At 35.0% G+C, this 14,627-nt stretch overlaps 1 protein-coding gene and 1 pseudogene across 1 annotated transcript; both read left to right on the top strand.

Moving 5' to 3' along the window:
- Positions 1 to 5,466: 5,466 nt before the first annotated feature.
- On the top strand, positions 5,467 to 7,138 carry LOC147396137 (uncharacterized). Its single transcript, XM_086450057.1, has 4 exons — positions 5,467 to 5,763; positions 5,851 to 6,153; positions 6,266 to 6,373; positions 6,974 to 7,138. The coding sequence occupies exons 1-4, from the start codon at positions 5,482 to 5,484 to the stop codon at positions 7,136 to 7,138; spliced, it is 858 nt and encodes a 285-aa protein (XP_086306183.1). The 5' UTR covers positions 5,467 to 5,481.
- A 300-nt stretch (positions 7,139 to 7,438) lies between these two features.
- LOC147396136 (pentatricopeptide repeat-containing protein At4g33990 pseudogene) lies at positions 7,439 to 8,833 on the top strand (annotated as a pseudogene).
- The last annotated feature ends 5,794 nt before the right edge of the window (positions 8,834 to 14,627 follow it).

Genomic DNA, 14,627 nt, shown 5'->3' with positions numbered 1-14,627 from the left:
CTATGGACTTGTTGGAGTTACCACCAACTTCAATTATGTCTGTTGACGCTAGAATCATCTCTTCTGATCTCATTTGGTTACCTGGGCCATCTAATTGAACTAGATGAACATCGAGCTAGATACATACCTCTGTGGACATTTGAGCAACTAGATCAAACTGTTGGTCCAACTCACAAGCGGACTGGGCATTAAACATTAGAGTTGCTGGGCAAAACAGAACACAAAACAGAACATAAATTGCTGGCAAAATAGAAGAAGAAGAATTGTTGGAGTTGAACCAAGCTTGAATTGAGAGAAGGAGATTACATGAGAAGGAGATGAGTAGAGCATAAACCAAGACAAATAAACAAACCCATGTTCTCTTACCCATTAATCTCCTCATAAAAGAAATGGTGGTTTTGGTGTTTGGGTTTTGTTCTACAAACTCACGAGCCATTGAAGTCTAAAAAATGAATGAGTGATTGTTCTTTGATAACTGTTAATAGAGATTTGAGTAGATAGTGTTGGATGGGTTTTAATGGCTGTTGGGTTCTCAAATCAAAGCTGTATTGTTTGGACCAGAATCTTATTTTGGGGATCTGTTATCTCTGCAAGTCTGAATTCCATTTTAGGACTTCTTTGTGGTCTTGAAAGGGTTGCCTACATTTCGCTTTAGTGCAATGTGGTCCGGTTCAAACTGAAAATCGAACCAAATTGATGCTTTTGGACTGATTTAGTTTGATTCGATTTGGAACAAAGTGCGGTTCAAGAATTGTATAGAACCGAACCGACTCAAACCGAGAAACGAACACTTATAAAACAAATAAATATATATTAATTTATTATAAATTATTTTAGACGAACACTTGTCCGTCTCTCCCTATATTATTTTTTTTATTATGCTTATAACTTATGAGTTAGTACAAGATTAATGATTTCTAATATAAGATATTACATGTTTGTTATTTATTTATTTTTTATTAATATATATGTTATTTCTAAGAAGATTTATAGTTTATTGGCAACCCATAGAACTGAAATGAACCAAATCGACCTTAAATATATGTGGTTTGTTTTGGTTCTATGAGCAATTTGGTTCAATTCTAGTACTTGCTTATTAGGATTGACTTAGGTCAGTTCAATTTCAATTTTGCTACAAATCGAATCAAGTTGAATCCTTCTTACTCTTAATTGGTCTAGTAAGGTCATTTATTGGTTGTTATATGGTTTAAAGTTTTGGTTTGTGTTGGAATGTATTGTATTATTTCGGAATGATTAGAGTCATATCTAAAAAATTTGAACCAATTGATAATAAAAAACTATCGATTCTACAAGTAGGGTGTCTGAGGGTATTTGGTTCGAACCAAACATATTTAGTTTCACAAAAACCTTAATCAAAGCAACATATTCACTTCTGTAACTTACAAGATTCATGACCATTCTCATTTTTTTTTTTCTTTTTTATTTGTTATTTGCTATTTATTATTTATTTGTAGTCTTTGCTTCTATTCTTATTCTCAATTAGATATCTTTTATGGTTTCCATAGCTTTATTATTGGTTTAAATCTCAAATTAGATTAAGAATTTAAGTACCCATTTGAGAATTGAAACCAATGGTTATCCTTAATTTTTAACGACATTAGAAGTCCAACATCATTAGTCCATAAAAGTCTACTGATTTGATGGTCATGATCACATCAAATGATGTGAAAGACTATGATTAATGACAGTACCAACAATATATTTTATAATTAGCTTAGACATCTTTCTAAAAATATGTTGTTTTTTTTTCCTTTTACTTATCAGTTGTATGCTTGATGGAGAGGTCTGAAGTTCCAAGCAAAGAGTGGATGTCGAAACCTAGGCTATCAGCGGAATACATTGATGGTGTAGTGTCATTTATTGAGTTCTTGAAAACGAATAGACAGAATTTGGGTAATGATGATCATTATTTTTGTCCTTGTGTAAAATGTCGTAATACCTTATCGAGGAGGAAAAATATAGAAACAATCGCAGAACATTTAGTCTGTGACGGTATAGATACTTCTTACAAGAGATGGACATTCCATGGAGAACATTGGAGGGATGGGATTCATGCAACAGTCGGAGATAGTACGTCTGTTCGTCAGTGTGATGAAGATATGATCCCAAGAATGACAGACATGTTGAATGATGCACTTGGACATTTTTCCAACGAAGAAGATGAAGTTACTTGTATGGATGAGTTCTGATAGAAACGATGACCAAGTTCATGATGATTCAACAGATGATACTCAATATCGCCAAATGATAGAGGAAGCGATACAACCCTTATATCACTCATGTCGAAAAGAGGATACAAAATTGTCAGTTATAGTTGAGTTGCTGAGTATGAAGACTAGACATCAATGGTCTCAGAAGAGTTTTGATGAATATTGCAAATGATTAAAAGGATATTGCCACATGATAACTCCTTACCAGAAAACACCTACTCCGCGAAGAAAATGATCAAGACTTTACGGATGAAGTGCGAGATTATTCATGCGTGTCCTAATGATTGTATATTGTATTGGAGAGAGAATGAAGATAGAGATAGTTGTCCAAAATGTGACGAGAGTAGATGGAAACCGGTTAATGAAAAGAAATCGAGGAAAAAACTTTTACCGGTGAAAATATTGAGGTATTTTCCACTAACGCAAAGGTTGAAACGAATGTATAGTGTGCCATGGATTGCGGAGAATATGAAATGGCATTTTAAAGGTGGTCAACAACGAAAAGAGTTTATGTGCCATATAGTAGATTCATCTTGTTGGAGAGGAGTGGATAGTAAATGGGAAGATTTTGCTATTGAGCCACGCAATGTTCGGTTGGGACTTGCAACAGATGGATTTAATCCATTTGGGATGAAAAACAACTCATACAGTTTTTGGCCTGTTATGGTTGTTCCATATAATCTGCCACCATCTTTATGCATGCGAAAGGAGTTTACGATGTTGACACTTTTGATTCTTGGGAGAAATGGTCCAGGACATGATATTGACGTGTACTTGCAACCACTTATTGCAGAGCTGAATGAGTTGTGGTCTACAGGAATTGAAACATATGATGCCAGCACTAAACATATGTTTACAATGAGAGCAATTTTGTTATGGGCTATACATGATTTTCCAGCTTACGGTCATTTATCGAGTTGTAAAACAGCGGGAAAATTTGCATGTCCTGTTTGTAGTGAAGGAACAGATTCAATGTGGTTAAAACATGGTGGAAAATTTGCTTATATGGGGCACAGGAAATTTTTAACTGATCTCAACCATCCTTTTAGAAGTCAAAAATCTCAATTTAATGGGTATGAAGAAAAAGAGAAGCAGAATCGTCGGTTAAGTGGAGTTGATTTATTAGTCAAGTTGGAAACAATTCATACAGAGTTTGGAAAATTATCAGGTAAGAAAAGAAAAAAATCTACGAATGATGAGACTCCATGGTCGAAGAGATCAATATTCTTTGACTTGCCTTATTGGAGGGATTTGCCACTTCGTCACAATCTTGATGTGATGCACATTGAGAAAAATGTGACTGAAAATCTCTTCGCAACAATTATGAAGACGAAGGATAAGACCAAGGATGGCCGTAAAGCTCGATTAGACTTGAAAGAAATGAAGATAAAAAGGAATTTGTGGTCGGTGAACATTAATGGCAATGAGGTTTTACCGAAAGCTCTTTACGAACTGTCTAATGAGGAAAAATAATTAATTTGTAAAACCTTGTGGGATTTGAAAGTTCCTGTCGGATACAGTTCAAATTGGAAACAAAATGTGAGTTTACAAGAACTTCAATTGAAAAATTTGAAATCACATGATTATCACATACTTATGCAACATTTATTACCGGTGTTGCTAATGCACGCATTCAAGATGAAGAATCAAAAGCCGTTGCGTGCCGCTATTCGACAACTCTCGATATTTTTCAATGTCTTATGCTCGAAAAAAATCAATCGTTTGGAGCTACAAAGTTTTAAAGGACGTATTGTAGAAACAGTGTGTGTATTCGAAAAATATTTTCCACCTTCTTTTTTTGTTTCTATGATACATCTCCTTGTGCACTTGGTGGAGGAAGCGCTGATGTGTGGACCAGTTAGATATCGATGGATGTATCATTTTGAACGGTATGTGATGATCAATAAGCAATGAATATTTTTATTTGTCTTATCGTTGTCTAATTCGTAAAACATTATTAGGATGATGAAGAGTTATAAACGATACGTGGTGAACCAAACATTCCCAGAAGGTTCTATTACAGAATGTTATCTTATGGAAGAAGCAATGATGTATGCTATGCATTACATGCCTGATGATTTACGTAGAATAGGAAGTCATCAACGAGGCCAACATATGATTATGAATGATGACTGTGAACCTGCCTACCCTATTGATAAGAATGGGAAACGTTATGTTCTGAACAATGTGGAGTACGAGCAAGTTCGCAAATGGGTACTTCGTCAGTCTGCTGAGAATTCTCAATGGGAAAAGTATGTAGCAACAACTCAAAATTATTTCTATATTATATGAATTTAAACCTCATTAATTTATACTATCTTCTATAGGAAATATAATAAATATCTTCAAAGGCTTGCGTCAAGGGCTAATAGTCAAAAGACCAATTCACAAGCAGAGAAAGAAATGTCATATACTCATTGGGTAAGAGAACAACTACATGACGATTTCAGCCCCTCAATCACAAAAAGGCTTGCTATCGGCCCGAATGCTTCTGCAATTTCATATAATGCATATGCAGTAAATGGGTATGTTTTCTATACAGCGGAATATGAAATGAATTTATCAACACAAAACTCTGGGGTGTCAATGAAAGCTGTAACGAGTTTCCGGGCAAATGCTAGAGATACGAATTATGTAGATAAAGAAGTTACCTATTATGGTATTATAAAGAAAATACTTGAGTTGGACTACTTAGATTTCAAAGAGACGGTATTTTATTGTGATTGGGTGCGTATAGAAGATTCAAATGGGTATATGGTTGATCGAGACACAAATTTACGATATGTTAATCTAGAGAGATTGATGAGAAATACAAAAGTGGACGATGAACCATTTATTCTTGCCTCATAAGCAACTCAAGTTTTTTATTGTAAAGATCAAAGTCGGCCTACGGAAGCTTGGCACGTGGTTTTAGAAGCTCCAAAGAGATTGAATAAAGATGTAAACGCTTTTGCAGATCCTTTAGCATTTGCTGCAAGTAACGTGGATGCTTTATCATCTGTTCTTAAAGAAGATATCATTGAAAATGATGATGAAAACTAACTATATTAGTACGTTATGTATATATTTATGAAAAATAGTGTGTTATAATAGTAATGATCTACTTTTATTTCTTTCAAATACAAATTCATTGTTGATATTGTGTAATATTTCTGCTTTGGTTGTTATTTAATTCACTATTTGATTTATTGCTTTCATTTTTAATCTTATTGCTTTCAAATATCTATATTATTTGATTTATAGCTCGTCGATGGAGAATTCTGATAGCTCGTCGTCATCAAATTCTGATAGCTCGACACCCTCGATTCCTACACGAGATAGTCATCAGAGTTCGTCGACATCAGATCCACATTCATCATCTGATTCACGTCTTCATGTGGAATTCAATGCTATGGGGCAATGCATTGGGGATAATTCGACAGACTTATCGACTAATATAGGCCGCTATGCGATGGCACACGTGCCACCTTTCTATTCTTCTTGGAGGAAGGTACCGACGGAGTTGCTTGAACTTATTTGGCGTCTTCTCCAGGTAGTTTAAAAATTCTATTGATTAGTTGTAATAATGATGAATATTTTCATTATATTAGAATTGATTTATTTGTTCATATTTTGACAGTCCCGTTACGACATTTCTGAGGACTACAAGAAGTTCTGCCTACAGAAAGCTGGTCATGCATGGAGAGATTGGAAATATCGATTGGGGAAGGAATACTGCAGAGTTGGTAATACTGATGCAGAACGAAAATTGAATAAGCCCAAAAGTAGATGGATCAAACAGGATGATTGGGAGAAGTTTGTTGATTTAAAATCAACATCAACTGATCAAGAAAAATGTGATAAAATGAAAAAGCTTCGTAAGCAAAATAAAACTCCACACACAACCGGTAGAAAAGGTATAGCAAAAAAGGCAGAAGAAATGGTAAGTATTAATCTAATTATTAATTTACATACTCTGTTTCAAATGTTCATTAATTTGTATTGCTTTTAAGATTGTATGCATTTTTGATGTGGCACATTTTTGACATAAACAGAAAAAATATAAGACGGATGGTCGGCAGCCCACAAGAACAGAGTTTTTCATCGATAGTCATACGAGGAGTGATGGTAGTGCTCCCACTCCTGAGTTGGCCAAATCTCTCGTACGTGATGTCATTTTTTTAGTCAAATTTTTTATTTTTATTTTTGAAAATATTACTTATTATCGTAATGTTTTCATTGTTTTGTAGGGTCAATTAAACAATCTTATTAAAGAAGATCCTAGTTTTACCCATAGGGATATTGATCATGATCCTATTTCCATTGTATGTATGACTTATATTATTTAATTTTAATTTTTTATTTACATACATTATATTAATCATAGTTATGCATAGGTGTTTGGGAAAGATGAAAAAGGCAGAGTAAGAGGTATGGGGGGTGGAGTTTCAAAGACTTCATTACGTTATATAACTCAAAGTCGAAATTATACGGATAAGTTTGAAAGAGACATGGTTAACTTAACTCAACTAGTTCATACACTAATGAAAGATAAGAAGAAGAAAAAGAAGAACAAGAACAAGAACAAGCACAAGAAAAAAAAATCATCTACATTTGAAGTTGGAGGTCCTTATACTCAGGTAAGATGTAAAAACACTTTAACTTTAGAGATTCTTCATTTAATTTTTCATTAATATTTAATTCATATAAATGATGGATTTCAGCTTACATATCTAATCATAAACAATAATTCTATTTTATAGGCGACATCAGATTCCACAATTCCTAATAGGCGAGGAGGTAAAGAACCAGTATCAGAATCATTACCATCATTGAATAATGGTAAGGTATGCTTATTGATGAACTTTAGAAGGAATGTGATCTACGCCAAAGGAGCACTAGTAGATCATAAGAAGCCAGATATGTAGTATTATTCAATTTGTATCGATGAGATCATTGACTCTTCGGCTGAGCTAATGGATAGAGATGGACCCCAAGGGACTTTACTTGATATTCTTTGTGGTGAGGTGATTAGATGGCCTAGGAGCCATTGTCGTGTATTTTGAGGGTTAAGTCAAGACAACGCTTAGGGTAAGAAGGTTTTTTACTTTTTGTTTGATAACTTCATACGGTAATGATGATATGTGTCTAATGATGATCTTAGAAATGGCACCAACCAGATACACATTCAATTAACTGTTTTCTTTTTTACAAGAAGCCTGACTTGAATGTTATGGTTTGGTGAAGAAGCCCTTAGGCTTTTTAAGGAAATGCAAAGAAATGAGTTCACGGCAGATTTCATTACGATTATGAGTTTGATATCAGCATGTTCAAGTACAGGATGTCCACAAATAGGGAGAGGTTTTCGTAATTATACTATAAAAAATGGGTTTGAAAACGATATGCTTGTTCAGACCGCTCTGATGGACATGTATCTGAAATTTGGTTGCATTGAAGATGCTTATCGAATATTCACGAGGAGATTCTGGTGAAGGATGTGGTCACATGGACATTGATGTTATCGGGCTTTTCAGAAATTGGGTTTGGGACAAAGGCCATGGAAAATCTTAAATGAGATGATGTCGGAGATTGATGTGTCACTTGATTCTGTTGCTTTGATTGGCATGCTTTCGTGCTGCAGTCGGTCGGGAGCTCTACAACAAGGCAAACTTGTTCATGCATTGACCGTAAAAATAGGTTTTAGTGACGATAATTTTGTGGGGTCCGCTCTTATAGATATGTATGCAAACTGTGGGAGTTTGGAGAGCGCAAAAAGATTCTTTGAAGGAATGAAGGAAAATGATGTTGTATGTTGGAATGCTATGATTGCAGGTAATGGGATGAATGGGCGTGGTGATGATGCAATTGATCTCTTTTTACGAATGAAAGTTTCGGGCATAGAACCGGATGAGTCAACTTTGGTATGTGTTTTGTGGGCATGTAGTCATGCTGGGATGGTCGATCAAGGTCTTCAAATTTTCGATCTTATAGTTAAAGATTGGCATACCGTGCCTAATTTACGACACTATACTTGCATTATTGATCTTCTTGGCCGCGCTGGCCGGTTAAATGATGCTTTTTCACTAATAAATAAGATGCCTTTGAAACCTGATGCAGCGGTTTATGGGTCCTTGCTTGGTGCTTGTAGAGTTCATAGGAATATCGAGTTGGGGTTAGAAATTTCTAATAAGCTTTTTGAGTTGGACCCAAATGATGCTGGGTTCTACGTCTTACTGTCAAACATGTATGCTACTATTGGAGATTGGGAAGGTGTAAAAATGGCCAGAGTATCATTGAAATCATAGGGATTGAAGAAGACCCCTGGTTTAAGTTCAATTGAGATAGATCGGGTTGTCCATACATTCAAGGCTGGGGATAAGGATCATCCCCAATACCGTGAGGTTAATGAGATATTGAAGAGTTTGATTACAAAGATTGAAGCAGCGGGTTATGTGCCTGACACTAAGTTTGTCTTCCAGGATGTACCTGATGATATAAAGAGAGAGATCTTGTATCATCACAGTGAGAAACTAACCATTGCTTTTGGGCTAATGAGGACCACAGGAACAACCATTCGGTTAATGAAGAACCTCCGTATCTGTGACTATTTGTTATTTTTATAAACAACAGCAGCGACATAGTAGTAGTTTTGTTGGAAATGGAGTGTGAGATGGTTCATCAACACTGGGGTATTGAAATTTCAATACTGTGTAATTGAAATGGAGGATGGTCCTATGGGGAATCATATAAAATTTGCTCAAATTGTTTCCAATTTGGTTGTCTGCTCCATCTCCAACAACACTGTAAGTATTTTGACAGGTCAGAGTAAGTATTTTGCATGAAAATCTGTTACCATATATCCAGCCATAGGGAACTCATATTGGTTGGATGATTTATGGTGAAAGATCCAGTGATATGAGTTACTGCTTCTCATCATGGTCTTTAGTGGGTATTTTATAAATTATTGGAACAGTGGAACACAACAATTTAAAAAAAATAAAATTTAAGATAGTGGAACTGTTTGGTTCAAATAACTGCTTTATTATTTCTATTGGAATTTTCTTTTCAGATGGAGATGAATACTCTCAAGGAGATGGTTTTGGGTAAACCTGCTCCTTTAGTCAGTACTTTCAGACTGAGCTACTACATGATTTTGAATTTATTGAGCCGTGCTGAGGGCCAATTTACTGCTGAGCATGTTATTAAGAACTCATTTCACCAGTTTCAATATGAGAAGGTTTCTTTTGAACTCTTTTTTCATTAATATCAGCGGTTCCTTTACTTAATTACAGGTGTGCCATGATAATGGTCAGCTTTTTTTTTTTTGCATTATTCAGACATTACCTGATATAGGGGAAAAGGTTTCAAAATTGGAGAAGGAAGCTGCTATGCTTGACTCCTCTGTGGAGGTAATCTTTTCTCTTCTGTATGTATTCATCATTTTGAAATTGCATATTAAATCTTATTTTCTGACTTGATAGGCTGAAGTTGCATGCATGTAATCGAATTTTTATGATAACTGATCAAAATGGTTGTTGAATGCATGTAATTATGACAGGAAAACTGGCGTAGGCCAAAGGGTATTGATTCTCGTGTAAGGAGGAAGTTCAAAGGGGTCACCCTCATGCCCAACATTGGTTATGGCTCAGACAAGAAGACGCGCCATCATCTTCCTAATGGTTTCAAGAAATTTCTTGTGCACAATGTCAAGGAGCTTGAACTGTTGATGATGCACAATAGGTACATGGTTCCACACGTTTTTAATTCTTTGGGGGGGGGGGGGAAGAGAGGATACCATAAGCAAACCCATATACATCACATGCTAATGATTAGTGATACCTGACCAGGACTTACTGTGCGGAAATTGCACACAATGTTTCTACCCAAAAGAGGAAGGAGATTGTCGAGCGTGCTGCGCAGCTGAATGTTGTTGTTACCAATAATGTTGTTGTAACTCCGGTCCTTTACAGGCTTGGACTAGTTGAGCAGTTACGAGGGAGAAACAAGGGTCATGTTGGTGCCTTTAGCTTTGACAAAGCAAGTGCCATGGCAGAGCAGCTTGAGGTAGCTAGGCAGGAACCCCTTGATTTTTCTTGCACCATCATGGTTATCGGAAAGATAGCTGGTCACAAAGAAGGTTCAGGATGTCCATTTCAAGGAACTTGATCCATTTCAGATTGAAAGTGTGATTTTTTTTTTTAGACTTCGTTACATTGATGTATGTGAACATAATATTAGGAATTCTTCCAACATGTGAGATTAAAAGTTAACTTATAATTTTGACTTATATAAGTAAATTTTTTTTTTTTAATCTTATTATTCGTTGATACTATAAATTGCATGCAAATTGGTGTGAATGGAGGGGATGATAGTGGATTGGTGTGAATGGATGGGATGAGATGTGAATGTTGATGTGGATGGGATGGGATGGGATGTGAATGTTGATGTGGATGGGATATGAATGTGTGAATTTTTTTTTGCAGGTATAGGTTGAAGACAAAGCTAGCATTTGAGTATGTTCTGACTGGTCTTTAATTAAATCGACGGTCTTTATTCGACGGCCTATAGCCGTCGAATATATGATATTATTCCAGATTCGACAGACAAAACCCGTCGAAAATATGTTATTCGACGGCTTAAAGGCCGTCGAATATATACTATTCGATGGTCTAGAACCGTCGAATTTTATAAAAATTCTATGGTTTTTAACCGTCGAATTTTTTTTCGACAAGGCACAATTCGATAGGCCAGTTCGACGGTCTAGACTGTCGACTTGATCCATAATTCGACGGTTTTGGACCGTCGATATTTTGGAATTTTCACGTAGTGGTCGTGCATATAAAAATCCTCATGGTTACCAAAATGATTACCCTGAGTGAACTCGTTCTAACACAATATGGTAGGGGTGCAACTTGGTTTGGTTTGGTTCGATTTGAGATCATATTGGAACCGAATTGACATAGGTCGATTCTACTAAATAAGAACCAGAACCGAACCAAATTCCATTGGAACCAAATCAACTCAAACCAAATTAAAGTCAGTTTGGTTCGGTTCCATGGAATGCAAATATTTTATAAATTATAAGTAATATTTTTTTATGAAAAAATAAACATAAAATTTCATATAATAAATCACAAATCTATTTATAAAAAGTCATTAGTTTATCCATAAAAGATCACTAATCTATGTACTAACTCTTAAAATAATTCTTAATAATTATTATATACATATATATTTATTTATTGCATAGGGGTTCGATTCTTGGTTTGGTTCGATTTTATACAAGTTTGATCTGAGAACCGAACTAAAGTGATCGGTTATCTACTGTCGTAACCCAAAAACGAATCGCAACTTATTCTAAACCGAACCAAACCACCCCAAAGCTATCGGTTTTGTTCGATTCTCAATTTGAACCATACCAAGTTGCACCCTTAAGATATGATATCCGAGGAAAATCAATTGTCTACATGGTATGGTTGGTCGAATGAACTAGGTGTCCACATTTAATAGGAATTTTGAGAATTTTGCATATTGGCATGTGTAGCACGGAGTATAGGTAGACTCGGACAACACTCGGAAAGATGACCATAATTATTACATAAGACGCATGAGATCCAAAATTCTCTCTTCAACTTCATAACGATGTAAATCTGCTCGGGGTTCTATATCTATACACTATTGATTTACACACAAGAGAGGGAGGAATTCACACGTGATCACTGGGTTCCTACGACTAGACAGTTCCTAACTGTTTCAAAGTGGTAATCTTAGCCTCCAATCCAAATCTCTAAAATAACAAACAACCAGTTTAATCCCCAATTGAGAGGTGGCACACGATGCTGAGCAAAAGCACTCTTAAGTCACCTCTTGTCTAGGATAAATGTCGTCTATCCCCTTAGTACACGTGGTACAACGGGACAAGATTGTGCTTAGGCACTATTTTCGACCAAGAAGTGCAATTGGTGCAACTTAGATTAACTTTGCCTATTGAGCTCAATGGGACCTAGAGTCAAGTCTAACCAATTTTAATTAATTTTGTGACTGTGAATCCAATTTTCTAAAATGGCAAGATATCGGTGATGAAATTCGATTTTTATTTTATGGTGTCATCCTCGTAAGGGTGGCCTTATTACTATGTGCAAATCAAGGTGTATAGTTTAATCATCCAAAATCAATACAGAAACGCATGACAAGTGTTGCATCGGTGGTGCGAAAATTACTTCTCGTACTAGACGGGGGATAAACAATATGAGTCAACTCGGGCTATCAACACCAAATTTGGTGTACGAACCCAATGGGCCGAGACAGTTTCGTCCCATTGTCGTCCTTCCCTAGATCTATTACAATCCGAACCCTTTCAGATGAAATTAAAAATTATTACAAATCTAATTTCTAATACAAATTATTTTCTACTAAAAATAAAATGAAAAACAAGTTGGAAAGTTGTTTTCTTAGTAAAGAAGCTGAGTTGGTGGATAAAAATTCCATGTGCCGCCTTTCATTGACTTCCATCGAGTCCTTCACCTGAAAAAAACAAAATTATCCAAGTCAGAATGCTAAGGAAAAAAACAAATATTCTCATTACAATGTCCATGATGTCAGAAACTTGCTCAACAAAAATCAACAGTAAATGTTGCCACATCACTTCGGAGCACTAGAGGTCTACTGTCGAGCGGTGAAATTTTGATGAAAATTATTTTTTTCCAATTGGGACTAGTTTCTAATATTACAATAATTGCAATGAAAATATTTTGAAAATTATTTCTATTTATTTAGCTTATGTTTCAAGTAAACAAGTTTTGGTTCTATTTCGAAACTCTCTCAGGTTCTTTTGAGTTGAAAATGAATTGAACTGTTGTCCTCGATAGTGCCGCCAATTTGATCAATGTAACTTTTGTAGATTTTGTATAAATGTGTAGATTGAACAAATATTAAAATAAAACTTAGGTAAGTAGGATTCGTTATACAGGAACAATCGTGATTCAAATGTTCATTCGAGTTGAAAATGAAAACAGAATTTGAAAACAGATTCTTTAAAAATAGATTTGTAAAAATAAAATAGAAAATGACAGCAAATTTGTAAATGAAATTGAAGTAAAAAATAAAGATTAAAAACAATGAAAAATGACTTAAAGAGTTCAAATCAACTCTTACAAGTCATCCTTATTATTGAATAATTCTAATTTTAACTTGATCCATGTAGTAAGTCATTGCTCGTGGATCAGAAGGTAAATCGATTAAAAATAAATTGCAACCACATAATATCCATATGAATCCTGAACTTGGAAGAAATTATCTGATTTATATATCAATTCATCACAGAGCATGATTATTCTTGAACTTATCTAAGCAATAATCATCAAAGTTTGAATTTGAGGTACAAGTTGGATAATATCATCATAAGAGGCTTCACTAGATCACAATTTAAAGTAGAGATAATAGAATTAAACAATAATATTAAGATGAACTTGCTTCGGCATCATTGATCTCTCTAAAGAGAGTCTACTTGATCATCACAAGGAGCAAGTTGCAGCAATAGTAAAATAAGTAAAATGTGGTAGAGAAAAAAGATGAAGATAACTATATTGCACTTTGATTCCTCTTTGATGATCTTACGATAAAACTGTAACTAGAACTAAAGAAGAAAGATAAAAGAAAAACTCTTAGTACTCTCACTACAATCAAGATTTCTTTATCTAAAAATCAAAAGAATTATAGAGAATTTGGAAGAAGAAGAGGGACTAAAAGGGATCCAAGAGGGACCAAAAAGGGACCCCTTTCTTTAGGGCAATCCCTCAATTTATAGATTTCTATTTGGGTTATTGGGTTGGGTTTTTGCTTGAGTTGATTCAAGAAGGGCCTTCAGTTATAATGGTCAAAGCGTCTAGAATGTTTAGTTCGAATCTCGAGACATACTTCATCTAGATTACGCATAGCACTAGGGCCCTACCGAGACGCGATGATGTGGCGATGAATTTCTTCGAGATTTGGTTTAATGCTCCCTCTTGACTCGTATATTGTAAAAAAAAATTGTTAAAAAAATATTTTCCTCCGAATTTTGCCTTTTTTACCTGTAAATAGTAAGAAATTTCATTAGTTTCAATAATGTGGCAAATTAATACAATTTATGTTTATTTGGGAAAAATAGCAACTAAGTGTCGATAATCCTTGTGTAATTACGATCCCAAAAATGGCTTTGTGAGACCTTATCACTCTCCAAATCAAATTTCAACTAGGCTTTAATTGAAAATTTTGTCTCTATATCACTTCACGCCTTCATATAGAGTCTAGAGAGAATATTTAAGTTTGGTCTTCATAAATAATGGAATCTTAATTTGTAAAAAAAAAAAATCATTTATTTCTCGTTTTTCAGGGAAAAAAATTTAAGTTTGGTATGCATTGATAGAACAATGTCAA

The sequence above is a fragment of the Akebia trifoliata genome, chromosome 8 (genome assembly GCF_017979445.1).
Source record: "Akebia trifoliata isolate Shusen 1 chromosome 8, ASM1797944v1, whole genome shotgun sequence".
NCBI lineage: Eukaryota > Viridiplantae > Streptophyta > Magnoliopsida > Ranunculales > Lardizabalaceae > Akebia > Akebia trifoliata.
Note: the sequence above shows the minus strand (reverse complement) of the source record. Positions and strands in the feature narration are given on the sequence as shown.